The sequence below is a fragment of the Colossoma macropomum genome, unplaced genomic scaffold, assembly GCF_904425465.1.
Source record: "Colossoma macropomum unplaced genomic scaffold, Colossoma_macropomum, whole genome shotgun sequence".
In the NCBI taxonomy this organism is placed as follows: domain Eukaryota; kingdom Metazoa; phylum Chordata; class Actinopteri; order Characiformes; family Serrasalmidae; genus Colossoma; species Colossoma macropomum.
In genome coordinates this window covers 18500931-18519872 of record NW_023494790.1, presented here as the reverse complement: position 1 = coordinate 18519872, position 18942 = coordinate 18500931, and the positions used below count along the sequence as shown (strand labels likewise).

Here is an 18942-nt window from a genome sequence, read left to right as displayed (position 1 = left end):
GTCTTGGGAAAAACATTTGAACAGAGACATGTCTCGGCTCTCGTACATCAGGCAAAACGATGTATGAGAGCCGAGACTTTTTTTCACAAAAAAGTCTTGCTATTATTATTTTGAAAAACAAGCACACCCCCTGCATTTACTGCATTATTTTCCACATGGTTACTGGAATAAGAGGACTCTCTTACTGGAACAAGCTGCAGTGATGGATTTCTGATTAAATGCCTGTTCACAGAGTTAGCACATAAAAAAATTGATTTAATAATATTATGCACAAAGCTGTTCTCTTTACTTACTCACTCACAGACTGCTTTTGTAACACATACACCATCTTCCGTTCTGTGTAGTTTGGATTAACTTCAACCAAAAGCAGTGCCTTATTGAGCCATCGAGAGAGAAATTCCATAAGACATGAAGTGTCATGGTGCATTTTACTTGCTGTTCGAAAAGCTACAAACAAACAATTCTGAAGTGTTTCTCAAAGGAAAAAAAAACACTTGGAGAAATGAAAAAAAAACAGACCCACGAACTCTGAGTTTGCATTCGTGTGGCAGATGATGTGTTGAATATTTCTATCAGAAGTTGATTCCCTTTGTGAGTGGAGCTGAGGACAGCTGAGATTTGGAACTGGCAGCTGTGTTTTATCATGGCTGTCTTTTCTTTCTCTTCTTCTTTGTCTTCACGCTTCTCATTCCCTTTATACTGCATTATCTCTCTCTCTCTCTCTCTCTCTCTCTCTCTCTCCCTCCATCTCTTACCATCTTGCTTTCTCTCAGCCCATGCATTTAGAATGGATCATTTTTTTTCATGGCCATGGCTCCCTCATTTTCTTTCAACCTCTGCTGCCAGTTTTTCCGTGCCTGTGGATTTCAGCTCGGCAGGAATTAGCAGACTGAGGATGTGTGTTTATTCTGATCTAATGGGGAGGCGTGCTGCGTTTGGGGGCCGGGCTACATGCTAAGCTTTAAATAATGAATTAGCTCACTCTGTGTAAGCCATACGTGTCATTAAACACACCAGGATGTGTTTTAGATCTAAGAGATGGACACAAAGTGCCTGAGTGACGGCTGCTCCGCCAGTGAAATGCGTGCGTGGGCGCATGCCTCACGAGAGACTCACATCTATGTACGCTTAGGGTTGCAGAGACGTGGGGTTTATTCCGCTGCATGCTAACTAGGCTGTTTTTATCCTTTCTGTGTGCATATATTCAGTGTGCTTTCATTTATTTATAGCATGTTGTGACTGTGTTGTGGGAAGCTGGGAAAATATTATGGAAATGTGTGTATTTGTTTTCCTTTTTGCAGTATAAGTATGATGATGATGATTAGGATGATTATGATGATGATGATGATGATGTCTAATCTTAAAGGGCTCATATCATGGGAACCTAATTTTTAAAAAATAAAAGAGTTTGCTCTAGTTTAGTGAACAGTGTTAACATTTTCAAAATGTACCATTCACTTCTAAATCTGTATGGTCCTTATGGAAAGGTGCCTGAAAAAACATCCAATTTTTTATTCATTGTTCTTATAATGTTACAAAAATGAGCCCATGTGCACATGTGCTCCTGTTCAGCTTTGAGCAGTATAGTACACACATTCATATTGAGGTTATGAGGAGCATTTTACACAGCCTTAGAACAAACTTCTGCACCCTTTAATACACAATTAAGAATTACAGTTTATTTGCTGAATTTAACACATTCGAGGAAAAAAAAATTATGGCACAAACGTCATGTTTAATTTTTTCCAATATGTTAAATTGTGTAATGAAATTTGTAGAAAAATGTCATATTTTTGTTTATTCCCTGTAGAGGATGTGTCATCAACAAAACTTGTAATTTGATTAGAAATGTTCAAACTTTTGCATGCAGCCACAGGAGCTCAGGAAAAAATGCAAGAACATTCTAGGATATGGCCCTTTCAAGCTTTTTGAGAAGAGAATGTGGTAACACTTTACTGTAGGGTGCTGTTCATAAGGCTACATGACACCTACATAAGCTTGTCTTGACAACGGACAGAAACCTACATAAATGTTTATAAATGCTTATTCCAATAAGCAGCTTCTGTTATAAAGGCTACTTTAGCTAACTTTGATCAGAGCTATAGTGAATGATACCTGTTGGAATAAGCATTTAAAAAACATTAATGTATGGGTTATGTCAGATGTCATGACAAGCTTATGAAGGGGTCTTATAGCCTTATGAACAGCACCCTACAGAAAAGTGTTACCAAAATGTTTAACTGTGTGCCTGACTTTGTGTATATTTTCTCTTGTTGGAACCCGGATTTAACATCAGTTTAGCGCCACAAGATTTTCACCTTCACTCTCACAATAGGTCTAGACAGTTTCCTACCATTGCATCATGAGAAGAGAGACAAGAATAATGCAACCCTATGTGTAATTGCTTTAACCAGTCAAGCTAAATGGCCCTGGCTCCAGCACTTCCTTGGGTTTTGTCCATTTAATGGACCCTGTTTTTTTTTCCTGAATGCACTGTTGTCACAGGCTTCGTTTTCAACGATTGCTTAAATCAGACAGTCAATACTGGTGTTTGAGCTGGCAGGAAGTGGGTTAATGAAATGGGTTATGAGAGCAGAGCCCTCTCTCTCTCTCTCTCTCTCTCTCTCTCTCTCTCTCTCTCTATTTCTTTCACTTTCTGTGTGATGGCCTCTCTGTTTGGATCTGCATCCTCCTGGGCAGTGTCATCCAGCTTGTTCCTCTTCGTGCAGAATGGTTTCATGTTGCCTAGTGAAATGCTTCATCACTGTTACATCATGTAATTAAATTCTGTTCTATTTTATTGGCCCATTTGTCATGTCTCCTACAGCATACCCCTATCTTTTCTGTGCTAGCAGCCTGGATGGCACCAGGGTTTGATTTTTATTCCTTTTTATGAATTCTATCACATTCATAATTTATGGCCGCAGTCTGTCACCATGTGTGGATTCTGCAGTTGCAGCAGACAAATTGAGTCCCATGAGACTGGCCGTGGAGCAAAAAATAAAACACAGAAACAAAGGGAAAGAGGTGTGTGTGTGTAGTGTGTGTGCACATTCCCCTGATAGAGTGTGAAATCTCAGGTAAAGGCTTCACATTCTGTTTTATGGTGGTTAATGTTGCAGAAGGATGTAGAGTCCCACTGGGAGAATTGGGCTTGAAGTGAACCTCCATATGAAGCAGTACAGAGAGATAGGATTTTAACTGCAGTAAGCCATCCTCGCTCAACCCTGTTGCTCTGCCGTACTTCTCTGTGTTGTATAATATTCCTTCCAGACTAACTCCTTTGCTGTGGAAACATACATTTAGAGTGTCTATGCGTTCAATGTCAGGCAGTGGGCTGCTGCGTCCCTTTGGTGTGTGATGGCAGGCAGGGCGGGAAGTGTGCCGCCCCTCGCATACACGCCTCCTTCTACGAAGGAAAAAAATATATATAATAAAATACTGTCTCCAACCAAGCACACCCTTAGCAACCTCAGGCTCAGCGGGGCTCATGATTGGCCAAATTTAGTCAGGTGATCCAGACAGTCTGCTCACGGTCTTACCATATTTTTTTCTGTCTCTCTCCCTCTCTCTCTCTCACCCTGTGTATCACTCTCTTTCTCGGTTTTTCTCTTGCTCTCCTGCTCCACTTCCCCCTCTTACTCTCTCTCTCTCTCTCTCTCACTCTCTCTCTCTCTCTGTAGAAGGCACTGATAGGCTCTCCTGATGCGCAGACAATTTATCTTCCTCATCTCCCTACCAGAGTAGGACTTCTCCAGTCATCACTATTGATCTCACACAGCGGATTGAATTTACTGGTGTTGCTTTAGGAGCAGAGGCAGAAGGAAGAGGCAGAAAGAGAGAGAAAGAGAAATAAAAAGAGCAAAAAAAAGCCAGGACAAACTCACCTAAAAAGAGAAAAAAAGGAGGAAAAAAGAAAGACAAACAAAGGCATCAGCTGTGTAAAGGAAGCAGGCAGAGTAGCCAGGCTGCCATGGATGCGAGATGGCATTGTTCCTCGTCCCAGGTAGTTTCTCTTTCTCACGGTCCTTCACCATCTAGCTGTCTTCGCATGCAGAGGCTTTCTTATTCTCATGTTCATGCAGTGGAAAAAGAGGCATGCACCTTTTGTCTGCACTGCTCTGTGCCGTGAGAGAGAGAGAGAGGAGAGGGAGAGAGAGAGAGAACGTGAGGGAAAAGTTGCAGTGCTTTGAAAGTGAACAGTCGCCGATGTCTCGTTTCTTTTGTTCCAAGCGTATCGGAGCTGGTCGATGCTCCTTGCTCCTGAAGTATGTGTTGCTCTCTGCCCGCCGCTGTCCAGCTTCCTCCACCGCATGCCCCTGCCTGCAGTTCATCCACCACTCAGAGCTTTCCCATTCTGCTCCAGCTGTTCAGAGCCTCACATACGCTAAAATGCCTGTTTATGCAGTGTAGATCTGCCATATGATACTCTCATTCAAAGTGTTCGGGGAGCTTGGTGCTGTCCTCATGGCAACAGGAGTTTGTCCAGTCGGAATTGAGCGTGGACGTGCCTGCACATCCCGCACTCATGAATTCCAACTTCTCCTCCAGCTGCAGCTCTCTTCTTTTGTCAGAGAACCAGAGCTGGAGTCAAAGAGAGTGTGGGATTTTGGTGCAGGGTGGAGGCTCTGTAGTTTTTCCAGCTACACTATTCAAAATAAAGGGGCCAAAAAAGGTTCTTTTGAGCAATGCCAGAGAATAACACTTTACTTGAACCCAGCTACATCACACTGACAATAACTATGCCAGCATATGACTTCTGCCATAAGCTGTCATAAGTTGTCATGACAGATTTTGTTCAGTGATATAACAGAGTCATCTTACTGTTACTAGTAACTGTCATGACAGCTGCAATGATGTTTGATGTCATGACAACTTATGTCACATCATGCTAATTTTTGTGGTGTACTTCAGTAAGCCATCATGACTTAAAACATTATAACATCTGACATAAAATGATGTGGTATTACAGCTCACGAGGTCACATAACATGTTTAAGACATGATTGTCAATGTTGTGTAGCAGGTTGCAAGTCGATGTTTCTTTTGAAGAACTCAGTTGAAGCTTTTTGGCATCTTAAGTGTGTTTTTGCTGCTCAGTGTTCCTTAAATATGGGTGATATGATGATGAAGTTTTCTTGCACTGGCCTTAGATCAGTCTGAAAACACTCATGAAGGCTCTGCTCGCACAGAACTTGCTTTGTATTTGAACAGAAATGAAATGCTACCTTCTCATTCAAGCTATTGGTCTCATTCTAACTATAGACAGGCTTTAATTCACTATAACAACCTGCAAAGCACATTTTCATCAATACTTGCCAGCATTTCTATTATTCATAAAGTGAGTGGGTGTGAGTGTTTAACTATAGAACTGAATTATTATTGGCTGGCTGTGCACAGGCGGCTGTGAGCATGCGTAAACTCGCTGATCCTTTCTCAGGCAACCATCTTGATTGTTGCTGCTTAGCAAAAGGCCAGATCTTCCTTTGCTGAAGCTGAGAATCCCTTCTCAGGTGGAGGGGGAGGAGCAGAGGCCCAAAACAAAGTCAACACATCCTCTTTTCATCCCTCTTGTCTTTTTTTGTTTTTGTCTGAAGATGTCAGCTCCCCTCATGAAACTGAGTTGCGGTCTCTAGCTGTTTTTGAACTCTCCATCTCCTTCATAATTCAAAGTAGAGTGTGTAGCGGTATCCCTGGGGGTCTTTCTTTACACGTGCTTTGCCTTTGCTGATCTCGTGGAAGTGCTTCTATTGTCTTTTCTACATTCTTTTCTGAGGAGGAAGAGGAAGAAACACTGCAGTGCCTCAGAGCACATTTCTTATTCAGTGTGTGTGAGCTTTTCAGTATTTTTAAACACACACTGCTAGCTCTTAGCGCTGAGAGCAGCGCCCAGCTGCATTTAGCACCAGGGCCACTGCATGAATATTCACGTGTCATTAGTATGGAGCCAAGCAAAGCTGAGCAAAAGGACTTTGATGTTCTTACTCTTCTTCGTGTTTCTCTCTCTCTCTCTCTTCCACCTGCACCCAAAGAGTTAGCAGAGAGAGAGAGAGAGAGAGAGAAATCAGTGCTTTTGCAGGTCCCAACTGAGCTCAAGCCGTGCGCCACAGACTGTGTTTTTTCTTATTTTCCACCATTTGTAATGGCCTGAATTTCTGCGTCTCCATGGCAACAGAAACAGACGGTTGTGTGTGAATGTAGCGTGTATCGGAGGTGGAATGTTAGAACGTTAGGCTCCTGAGGAGAAAAAACAGGGAGAGAGAGGGAGCCAGTCAAGGATGAGCTCTGAATATGAGCTACTCACGCAAGCAGGCTGTAAAATATAGATTGGTTTTTGGAGTTGGAATTATTATAGAGCAGAAACTGAGTGTATGAAAACAGAGACGAGGGCTTGATGTCTATTAGCCGCAAATGGATGGAGATCGGTTGCATTAGTGCTCTCTTTGGCTGTAGGTGTTAGAGAGAGGTAGAAGCATTATGTTGAGACTAAGGCTATCATGATTAATCAATTAAGCGCCATTACTTGATTTAAAAAAAAAATAAATCCATGAAAATGTACCTACTCGACAAGTCAGCAGTGATAAGTTGGCAATTTTCATGATGATGCGTATATTAAATTCTCCTACCGGCCCCTCTTAGAGTAGGAAATCTGATGGACGTACATATCTATATGTATTGTATTGTATTGTATATGTATGTACAAAACCACATGCTACCATACTAATTAGTATATCAAAACTAGCACGCCACCATTAGATGTCTATTCATTAGTATAGAATGTACAGTATAGTAGTGTGTGGTTTTGGATGCAGCCGTAGTGTTAAGTGTTTGGACATCTGTGAAAATGAGATGTGAAACAACTTACAGAGTTCTCTCCGAGGAAGCTCAGTATTTACTGTTACCATCCAGTACCTAGTTCGGCTAATCAGCCTTTCATTAAATCAAATCTAATAATGGAATTTAACAAATCCATGCAATAGCTGGAGACATCAGAAACCAAACCTCTGTTCTTCCATCTATAGTCTTCTAACCAAGACATGAATAGTATTTTCTGTTAATTCTAATGCTATATTGTGTTTTACAGGCAAAACACACATACTGCTGAGATAAATATTTTTAAACAGTTTGCTTTGTGGCCTAAAATATGTCCTGCCTAATACTTGGATAAAAATGCATTAATACGATAAATTATTAACGCCACTAATGTTTTAACAGTGTTAATGCTGCTTGGGCCCTTCTGCTGTGACTCTGTGATTTTAGACCTCTTTTGGTTAGGCTAAGTTAGATTTCAAATGGCAGCTTGCACTGATGGCTATCTGGATAAAAATAATTTCCTGCCATGCCATGTTTTTTTTTTAAGTGTATCAAGTATCATTTGTAAAACAAAACACCACTGATGCTCGCAATATCAGTAATTTCAGAAATGTTAACACCGAAAAATACCTTAAGCAAACTACGCTGGACAGTGCTCGAAGGAGAACTATGGACAAATCAACAACCTACAAACTAACAAAAGCAACAGCAAAGCAGAAAGCTCAAATTCCCCTTGAAATAAGACCTAACATAGTAGTGTGAGGTGTGAGAGTGAGCGGGGGTTATAATCATGGCTCAGTTGAATCATGCAGCCACCTTTGCTCTTACATCAGTGATGAAAAGTGAAAACAATGTGCACATAATATCATGTTCACCCTGCATTCACATGACTTTATGTTCAAGTTCAAGTAATGAATACATACTGATGAAGCTTATTTTCTGCATGAGTCATTTCCTAAGTAAAAATAAAGTTCTCACATTCTCTACAGTAAGCAAAATTTTCATTTTTTGTCTACCATCCATTTATTTGCTAAATTTAACATATTGGAAAAACTAAAATATAACATTTAAAATGTGCCGTAACTTTTTGTTAAGACAATAACCACGCACACACATTTGTTTTTGTCCATATAGTATATAGATGATATGTGTGGACAAAAGTATTGGGGCACATTACACCTACAGGAGCTTTTATGACATCCTATTCTAAATCCATAGGCATTAATATGGAGTTGGTCCCTTCTTTGCAGCTATAACAGCTTCCACTCGTTTGTGAAGCTTTCTACATGATTTTGGAACATGTCTTTGGGAATTTTTGCCCATTCATCTAGAAGAGCATTTGTGAGGACAGACACTGATGTTGGACGAGAGGGCCTGGCTCTCAATCTCTGTTCTAGTTCATCCCAAAGATGTTTGATGGGTTTGAGGTCAGGGTTTGTCAAGCTCCTCCACACCAAACTCACCTAGCCATGCCTTTATGGACCTTGCTTTGTGCACTGGGGCTCAGTTATGCTGGACTCACCTAGCCATGCCTTTATGGACCTTGCTTTGTGCACTGGGGCTCAGTTATGCTGGAACACAAAAGGACCTTCCCCAAACTGTTCCCACAAAGTTAGAAGCATACAATTGTCCAAAATGTATTGGTATGCTGACGCATTAAGATTTCCCGTCACTGAAACTAAGAGGCCTAGACCAACCCCTGAAAAACAACCCCATAGCATTATCCCTCCTCCACCAAACTTTACAGTTGGTATCCAGAGTCCAGTGGTGGCATGCTTTACACCACTCTATCCACAGCTTGGCATTGTGCTTGGTAAGGCTTGCATGCAGCTGCTCGGCAGTGGAAACCCATACCATGAAGCTCCAGGCACACAGGTTTTGTGCTTTTGTTAATGCCAGAGGAGGTTTGGAAGTCAGCAGAGTGTTGATGACTTTTATGCACTATACGCCTCAGCACTCGGAGACCCGCTCTGTAACTTTACATGATCTGCCACTTCGTGGCTGAGTTGCTGTGGTTTCTAAAAGCTTCCACTTTGGAATATCTAGGAGGGAGGAAATTTCATGAACTGACTTGTAGCAATGGTGGCATCCTATTACAGTACCATGCTTGACTTAAGTGAGCTCTTTAGAATGATGTATTATTTTACAAATGTTTGTAAAGTCTGTATGGCTAGGTGCTTGGTTTTATACACCTGTGGCAATGAGACTGAATAAAACACCTGAATTTAATGATTAAGAGGTGTGTTCCAGTACTTTTGTCCATATAGTGTATGTTGATTTTTATGTTACATTGAAAATCAGTCTCAGCCCTGCAATGTCACTGATATGTTAGTGGTATGTCAGTGTGTGTGCTGCAGAGAGTGAATCACACTGTGTGCTGCTAACCATAAACTGGCCACTGATTAAGGGTAGTGAGAGTTGAGCTGAGCCTCTGGAGGAGAACAATGCAGTGCAAGAACTTGCTGAACTGGTGTCAGCTTCCTTCCCCTCAGCTCTCTGAGCAGGAGGCTCACTCTGGATCTGCACTCACACTCGTTTTAACTGTGGGTCTCTGTGGCAGCTGTGGGCTAATTGGAGGGGGCTGAACAGAGGTGGAGCTTTTGTAAGTGTGCACATTGTGTGTGTGTGTTGGGGTAACATAACTCCTATCTCACTCCTCTCTCATTAGCGCACAGCTGGTTCCTCTAGTGTGTTCATAGGTGAGCTGAGCATTTGCCGTTTTCTATACTCAATCTCTCTCTCCCGCTCTCTTTCTCTCTCTTACTCTCTCCTTTATGGCCTGTTTTCCCACTCATTTGGCAGCATGTCAGGCCCCTCATCATGCCTGCTGGCAGCACAGTAATTAAGAACAAGTGAAACAGAGAGAGAGAGAGAGAGAAGCAATGGATCCTCCACAGATGATTCTCTGTCAGCATACCCAGTGGTACTGTTCTCCACTGTAGTTACTCAGAGTAAACTCTTTTCTCTGCCTCCCTCTTTAACCTATTTTCTGCCTCCCTGTCCCCATGTCCGTCTCAGCACAGCTGTTGAGTAGGCAGAGGAGAGTGGAGAGCTGTGGCAGATGGAGGCTGAGAGAGCGCCGTCTTAGTCATATCTGACTTTTATGGATGCGGAGAACAGCCTCATGCTCACTGCTTGTGTAACACCACATCTCTGGACTTTGATTTGAGTTCTCGACGCTCTGAGAGAGAGAGAGAGAGAGAGAGAGAGAGAGTGTCTGTAGTATGTGTGCAGAGAATCCCAATGAAAGTTGACTGACTTTATTGAGTGGCCCCAGGATCTCTCCCTCTTCCATCTCTCTCTTCCTCTCTTTCTCTAAGTATATATTAATCTCTGTCTGTTTCTATTCCTCATCTTTCTTTCTCTCTCTCTTCCTCTGTCTTGTTCTCTCTCTATTTCTCCCCTTTCCTTTTCTTTTGCTCACTCTTTTCTCTCTCTCTTCATTTCTGTCTACCTACCTACCTATCTCCCTCTCGCTCTCTCTCTCTCTCTCTCTCTCTCTCTCTCTATCTGTCTGTCTGTCTGTCTGTCTGTCTGTTTCTCTCTCTCAGGAGGCCAGACAGTTAGAGTGGTCCAGTTGGCCTACAGCTTTTGCTCTGTGGTGCAGCTTTGGCCTCTCTCTCTCTCTCTCTCTCTCTCTCCCTTTCCCCCTCTCGCTCTCTCCCTCTCTCCTATCCTGGCGCTCTCTCCGGCACCAGGGACCTAAATTATTCACCCATGCTGACCTACTTGCAGGGCGTTTGAGAGTTGGGAGTCCAAAAGATATCGCCGCGAGGAAAATGGCAGCCTCGTGTTTATGACAGCCGCACTGACTCGACTGTGCAGGGAGCCCTCCCACTCCCACCTTCCTGCTCTCTCTCTCCCACTCTCTCTCTCTCGCTGTCTCTCTCTCATTCTTTGCCTGTTGTTTGTGTGTGGAGGAAGTCAGTCAGCGATGGTGGTGAAACGTCCTGATTCAGCGTGGGCACTGCCCTGATGCCCGTGGGCAGTGTGTGTCTGTGTGTGTGAGCACGTAGAGGCAAATCGATGTCTCTTTTCGCCCGCTGAAACACTCACACACAGCCAGCCCTGCCTTTCTGACGACACGCCACACACACACGCACGCACCCACCAACTGGCGTTCAAATACACACACAGCTAATCAGAGGCTGAGAAGTGTGAACACTGGTGCAGAATGGATGCCACCACTTCACATCGTCAGATTCTCGCCGGAGAGCTGAGAAGAATGTAGCGCTGGCATTCTTCACACGCAGAGGACCGAGCACTCCAATGAGAAGAGATCATCAAAGTTAATTTTTTTTCCTAATCCATGGTTGGATTCTGTTCTTTAGGTTCAGGCAGTGAAGAATCTCAGCATGGCTTTCTTCCCTTTTGGAACTATTACTGGAACAGAGGCAAGCTTTTTCTCACTGTGTTTTTATCTTTGTTTTTTTTTGTCACCATTTGTTAGTAGTTTTTGTTAGCAGGGATGTTTTCGTAAGAGGGAGAGAGAATATCTCTGAGGATTTGTTGTACGTGGTTGAGTTCCAGATTAAAAAGCCTCTTCTGATGAGACTTGTTCAGGGACAGACGAGGGGATTTGATGTTCCTTGCATGCGTTTCAGTCAGGCAGAAGAATGTGTTGCTTCGATATGTGTATTTTTGTTTGTACGCCTGTTCAGATTTTGGACAGCCTTTAATGTGCCTGTGTTCTTTTCAGATTTTGCTATAAAGTGGATCAATATCTCTAGTGAAATTAGCATTAGCAAGATGAGATGTGGTCTTTGCCAGGAAAAAAAAGTACGAGCTGTACCCATATTGTGGTGGTCACTATTGAATTGTTGTGTTCTCGCCTCTGAGGCTGATGTGTGTGGACCTGCTAGTGCCATCAGTGCACAGGCCTGTGGGAATACACACAGAATACAAATACAGAACATCTCTGACTCTCTCTTTCTCTCTTCTGCCCTTCGTCTGGATTCTCTTCAAACAGCAAATGTAGTCTGCCTCTCTCATTCTCTCTGTATATGTCTCTCTCTCACACAGCAGGAGGCCTCTGATGATACAGCAGTCTTACAAATGTTTAATAGTGAAATTGGACATTTCCAGTAATCCAATCTTTCTTTCTTTCTTTCTTTCTTTCTCTTTCTTTCTTTCTTTCTTTCTTTATTTCTTTATTTCTTTCTTTTCTTCCTTCCTTTCTCTGTTCCAGGATGATCTCTTGGTAGCCTCAGCTGAATGCCCCAGTGATGATGAGGACATTGACCCATGTGACCCAACCTCAGGTGGGTTAGGTTAGTCATCTTTCTTTTTTTATTATTGCTGTCCATGTGCCTTTATTTTACTCCGGCTCATGTTTTTTTCATGCTTTTTTTTAAGCTGCTTTGTCTATAGTGCTTAATCGTCAGTCATTTTATGCTAAACTGCTTTTGGCAAAGTAATCAAATGATTTAACATTTGACTAAGTATGTTTGACTCATGAATCAGTCAGTGTTTTAGCTGATAAATGGTCTTAGTATGGCCTGGTCAGGAGCAGGAGACAAAATAGAGAATGCCTTAAAGAAGAAATAACTGCTTTCGCAACATCTGGCATTTAAAAGTGTTTAACACGCTTGACCTGTGTACAGTTTCACTGAAGACAAACCACAAAGTCACATTTTACACAGTAGACAGTGATTATTGTGTCCCTCAGGGGACTTTCAGAGGACAGTGCAATAACCATTTATTAGTAAAAGGTAGTACCAAGTGTGTTTTATAGTATATGATCCTCTGACATGTTTTATGCCGATTACATTGTGCCTGTAAGTCACAGTGCTGTTTTTTGTTTGTTTGTTTGTTTATATTTAGTTTTTTTTTAATTAATATTCATTTTGATTTACTGTTCACAACATATTAGTTATTTCCATTTGAGATTTATTCAAAATTGAGTTAAATTTACAATGATGTGTGTGTGTGCATATATATATATATATATATATATATAATCTCACACATCTGAACATTAGTACATATAAAGTTCAGATTACTGTTTTTAATTTGAAAAAAAAACCTTGTAAGTGATTCTATTGTGAGTCTGCTGCTACTCTACAATCTCACAGATTTAAAATTTCAACTATTTAGTATGAAGCTGTGAAATGTTTTACATTTTAAATGTGTACAGAATGATGAACAGAACTGTACATAATTCTTTAATAATTGAAAAAGCTGTAAAACATTGCAAATGTTTAATCATGGGTGCACAATTCCGGTCCTGGAGGGTCCAGTACAGTTGGGAGGCTTCCTTATTCAAACACACCCACTAAACCTGACAATTAACATATGTGTTTGAGCAAGTAAATCACCACACTGTGCTGGACACTGGCCCTGCAGGACTGGAATTGTGCACCCCTGACTTAAATGAACATCCAGAATGCCTCATATTTGAAATGTGATTATCAAATCTTAGAAAACTCATCATGAAATTACTATAAAAAATAAATACATACATACAGTATATTATTTATCATTGAATAACTTTTTGGTGTTCCTATAAAATGAAACATTGAATAAACATTTAAATTGAACACTAGTTATAAATTAGACAAGTGATCCCAAACATTTGAAGTGTATGTATATATGGGTGACTAGTTAAATGAAAAAACAACATTAAGTGTCTTAGTAAGGTTTTGGGTCATCACGAGCTCCCACAACAGCTTCAGTACTCTTTGCCATATATCCTGTAAGTCTCTGGAACTGTGCTGGAAGGATAGAGCGCCATTCTTCCAAAAGTTATTCCCTCAAATGATGTTTTGATGGTGGTGGTGGAGAGCCGTATCAGTCTAAAATTGACATATTATATAGGTTTTTCCTTTGATTTATCACCTGTCTGTACTGGTATGTACTGGTTGCAACTGTCAGACTGAAACCCCTTTTTCATTTTCTTAAATGATTTGAAACACCAGCTGTCCTTTCATGATATTTCATGAATTTCATGATATATGAACCAATAGAAACTGAGCAAAATTACTTAGAATGAAATTGTGTTACATTAGCATACATTATGTAAAAATGCACTTTTTTATGCAGAACTTTTTTCCCTTCTCCTGTAAAGTTGCCATTTTGGAGATATGAGGTTTATATATGAGTATGTGGTGTGGGTGGAGGTTGATGAGGTTTGATGTGGAGAACAGAGATGTGGAAAAGGCCAGTGAGCACGGCTGCGTGGTATGAGCACCTTTTCCTATATCTCCCAGCGGCATGGCCACATGCTTACACACTCTACTGCACAAACTGCTTTCGACAGGGAATTAAAAAACAAAGGTTAACTGAGACTGGCTTTTCTTAGGCAGCTCAGTGCAGGCTGCAAGTGACCCATGCAATGGACCTATTTACACAGGCTTTGTAAGCATGCCTGTGAAATAATGAAAATCTCCTCCTAAGGCAAGAGGCATTTCAAGATTTTAATCATTGATTTTTGGAGAATGGCCAATCTTAAAACAATACTGCAGACTAGAGTACATGATAATATGAATTAAACCAAAAAGAGAATATTATAGTGCTGTAATGACTAAAACTGAATAATAACGTTGGCAGGTACTGAGTGTCGTTTTTCTGCATGGTGATGTGATTACTCTATTAACCAATGTGTGGGCTGAAAGCCTGCTCTGTTCTTTAGCTGCATTCATCATCATCTCATTTTCCGCACCTGCAGGCTATAGTTGACTCAGCGTCAGTGAAAGGGCTTTAAATTGCTTGTTTCAGGTGTCATTTCACCCAGGGTTTTATGTCCTGCCTGCGGCCACGCAGAAGCCGAATTACTAACCCCTCTCACTGAAACTTAAAGCAGCATAAATCAGCAAACAGATAACTATCACTCAACTCGGAAATAAACAGCTCGAAAATGAAGTTCACTCACTGGTCACGGCAAATAAAAAATGTGTGGCGTATCCAATTTGATCACTCTGTGTTAGTGTATCAGCCAATAAAACGATGCACTTTATAGCCGGCTAGATTCAATATGATGAGTAGATTGTATTAAGGCTGCAAAATAGAGGCAGAAGGAACCCCAGGGGCCAGTGCCTCATAGATGCATTTAGTATTACAGATGTGATGGGTTGCTTTTGTTATCATGGATTTCCTGAGCCGATACGTGCTACAACGCAGTTACACAGAGTTATCAATCTAAGGTCAAACTGCACCAAGCAGTCAAATCTATTTCCTGAGGGGATATTGATTTTCTTTAGGTCCAGCCTCCTTTTGTTTCCCTCTTTTTTCAGTCTGTTCAGTAGTTTCTGTAGGTTCTAAGCAATATATGAAGTCTTATGCAAAGGGTTTAGCATCCCCAACTCATCATTATGGTAGTCAACATGACATAATGTCCTGCAGGAGCTGCACATGCAGAAAAGACGTACATCAAAATAACAATTTTTTGCGCTGCATTTTATGAGTCCTCTGAAAAATAATAAAATGAGCTGCAAATTCATAGACACTCAAAAACACTTTTATCCAATGAAAACACCAGTACCTCATTTAACAAACGTGCTGCAAATACAGAAAACATATGCAGTTTCAGAAATGCTACAGAGTCAGTCACTATAAAATGGAAATGTTTCAAAGAGCATGGAGCCATTCAGACTTTTCAATTTTATGCAGCATAAACATTCACCGGTAAAAGTAAGTTAACTTTTTTGAACAGATCACTAATATCACTGTGTTGTGATGGGAATTAGCTGTAGAATGTAAAACGTTAAATAGCAATACTAGATATGACTGATAACTACTGCAGTACAGCTATGACAAGGTCATCATGGGCATACTGTAATGTGAGTCTATGTGCTCCTAACAACTCCTCCCAATGATTTTCCATCACAGATATTCTTTCTCCTTTGAGAGTCTTCCAGAAACATTTCTGTTGTTTTGTGGCTCATTTCTGCTAGGTTGTGATGGGCTTTACAGTGTTTCTGAAGTTCCATGTGTTTTCTGTATTTGCAGCATGTTTGTAAAATGTTGCTCAGGTGTAGTCATGATTATGAAAGTGTCCTTTGAATTTGTGTTTGAATTTGCAACACGTTCTTCATTTTACTGTGCATTGGATCATGTCATACACTCATCTACAGGAAGCAAATGTTTTTTTTTTTCAAGATTTAATGCACAATTACTGTTTCTTTGCTGAATTTAACATTTAGGGAAAAAATATAGTAAAACATAAAATAAAATGTGGCCTGTGCAAACATATCGGCACTATTTATATTGTATGTTTTATTTTTGTTCCCATTCTATTCAGCAAATAAATAGAAACTATTTGCAGAAAAATGCATATTCCCCTAAAGAACCATAAATATATATATATTATGTATATGTATATATAGATATATATATATAGATATATATGTGTGTGTGTGTGTGTGTGTGTGTGTGTGTGTGTGTGTGTGTGTGTATATATATATATATATATATATATGCAAAAAAGCATGAAAAAATGGTAGAAATGGAGATACAAAGTTAATGTGTGACAGCAACAACAGACAGACACACTTAAAGGTGCCACTGTTGGGTTGAGTGTGAGGAACCTTTAAAAGATTTGAAGAACATTTACATAAGTTTCTATACCGATTTATGGGTTCTTCCTAGAACCTTTACATTACATGGAGATTTTTAACTAGTTCAGTACTAAAAGTAGAATCACTGTATTTAATTATTTTAATTACATAAAGGTTGTAATGAGCCCTTGATTACAAGAGCACATACAGTAAATATTTAACCTGATTACTCATTAGCAATCTGGGAAACATGGTAAGCTAATCAACGAGAAAGGATGCAGCCATAGTTTGGAGGTTGCTTTGCTGCTTTGCAGATAGGCTGATGGCTTTAATGAACAGTATCTCTCTCTCTCTCTCTCTTTCTCTCTCTCTCTCTCTCTCTCTCTCTTTCTCTTTGTCTCTGTCTCTACAGCACACCCTCCCCTGCCAGAGGCAAAGGGCTACCCAAGCCCAGAGGTGATCCGGGAGTCCAGCAGCACCACAGGCATGGTGGTGGGCATCGTAGCAGCTGCTGCTCTCTGCATCCTCATCCTCCTCTACGCCATGTACAAATACCGCAACCGCGACGAGGGCTCATACCACGTGGACGAGAGCCGTAACTACATCAGTAACTCGGCCACGCAGCCCAACGGAGCTGCCGTCAAAGAGAAGCCCATCGGCGTGGCCAAGATCTCCAGCAAGAATAAAAAGAACAAGGACAAAGAGTACTATGTCTGATCCCACAGACATTCTCCCTCCCTGTGTTCAGAAACTTACGGGCAAGGGGGAGGAGATGCTAACCTGTGTATAGTAATTAAGAGAAAAAAAAACAACAACAACACAGTCTTAGTTTTAACTGAGACAAGATATACTGTTACTAACAATAAGAAAATATACTTTATACTCAAGCACACAAGAACTATACCAACGCCGAAAGTGTGTACAAAGGAATTTGGGGGCAAAGAGTGTGTTAACTCACAGAACGGAGGGAACCTTCAAAGTCGATCCTTCGGAAAAAGGGACAAGCCAATACAACCCCATACGTTAGGGTGAAGCACTCAAAGACAAGGCCACTGCTCAGAACTGAGGTTTTATTGTGTTTCATATTATGTTGCCTGTGTACGTGTTGCTGGACATGTCCTCTTCATCCAGAAAACCCATGAACATCTGGAAAATTAAAAAGACATTCACTAAAAGAGATGAAAAGGAACAAGAGACTTATCACTATGAGAAGCTACCTACTGTATGATTGTTAAATCAGCCAAAGTATTCGCCCCCCACCCCCTTTTCTAATGGCAGTGTTGGCCAGTCGGAGACAGATACAAGGTGAAGACCATAAGGATCCAGACTTAAGTCAATATGGAGGACCAATGCCTTGGTGTCAAAGAGGACTATGGAGGCCTTATTATCAATCCAAGTGTAAAATCTACGGTTGTTTTCTTTTGTTTGTATGTTTGTCATGATGACGACAACAGTGACGATGCTAAAGAATAAGAATGGTAAAGAACGGTAAAGCATACCGGGGCCGTTTGGGATAGTTTGAGAAAAACTCCATGCACGTGACGTATCTTATTACATATGTTTATATACGGTGCAAAGACTATCTATGTGTGCTCTCTGGACTGTGGCTGAAGTGGTGTTTTATAGCCTGTTATATAGATGATGCCAACTACAGTATACCTGCTCTTCAAAACATTTTCTAGTAAAAACAAAACGGGAAAACAATTAAAAACAGAAAAAATAAATGTTAATGTGTTGCTATAGCGATAGAACCGTTTCTGCCATTAGCTATAAACATTTGGGTTCCAGTATTTTTAATTTTCCTCCTTTATGTGCATCTTCAATGTCAACATTTTATTTCTGCCATTGTATTTTGTTTTACCGATTCTTCCTTACGTGTCATAAGACAAAGACCAGAGCACAAGTTTGGGAAAGCAAACCACCACATGGGAAGTGAAATTATATGAATTGTTGGTGAATTGTTGAAGCAATATCCCTTTGCTCTTCTCAGTGACCAGACGAATTATGCATGGTCAATAGGACATGGCTCTAATAAGAGATGACACCCTCAAACCCACAGAGAAAAAAAGAAAAGAAAAAAATGACAATGAACTGGATCCTAAAATATGTGTATCAGAACCTCACAACTGAAAGACGCCAATCTCAAAGACACCTAAAATTGAAAACGTATTGTTTGTGAATACACTCCTCTTTGCTATCTTGTACTACACTGAATGTACAAGAGGTATAAAATACATAACCTTCAGAATAAAATGTTTGATTTTTGTTTTTTGTGTTTTTTATTTGTGTACAATTTTTCTATGATTCTTTTGTTTTTATTGTGAAAATTCTTTGATGACCTCAAAGTGAAGATTTATTATGAAAAAAATAGTTTTGAAAAATCAAATGAATAAATAAAATATTAATTAATACTTGAAGGTATTTGTTCTTTATTCCTTAACACATTTCTCTAAGAGCCAGTGGCCTACCATGACCAGAAGACCTGGGCATTCAGTTTGGGCCATAAATGTCAAAACGTGTTCAAATAATGAGAAAAAACACCTTTGTGATAATGCTTATTTCTACTAGCACTATTATAGGATTTCTCTTAGTATTTTGGTGCCAAGCTAGCTGATGCTCATGAACATTGGTTGCTT

The 18942-nt window shown here is 40.5% G+C and overlaps 1 protein-coding gene across 3 annotated transcripts in view; it reads left to right on the top strand.

Moving 5' to 3' along the window:
* The window catches only part of nrxn1a (neurexin 1a), a 197089-nt gene extending 178366 nt beyond the window's left edge, over nucleotides 1–18723 (top strand). For 2 of the 3 annotated variants that reach the window (XM_036572434.1, XM_036572433.1), the window contains 2 exons: nucleotides 12001–12082; nucleotides 16719–18723. In XM_036572434.1, the coding sequence (XP_036428327.1) occupies nucleotides 12001–12082; nucleotides 16719–17023 (387 nt within the window). In that variant the 3' untranslated portion in view covers nucleotides 17024–18723. The remainder of the gene's footprint in view (nucleotides 1–12000; nucleotides 12083–16718) is intronic. The other variant, XM_036572432.1, reaches the window with a different exon arrangement.
* The last annotated feature ends 219 nt before the right edge of the window (nucleotides 18724–18942 follow it).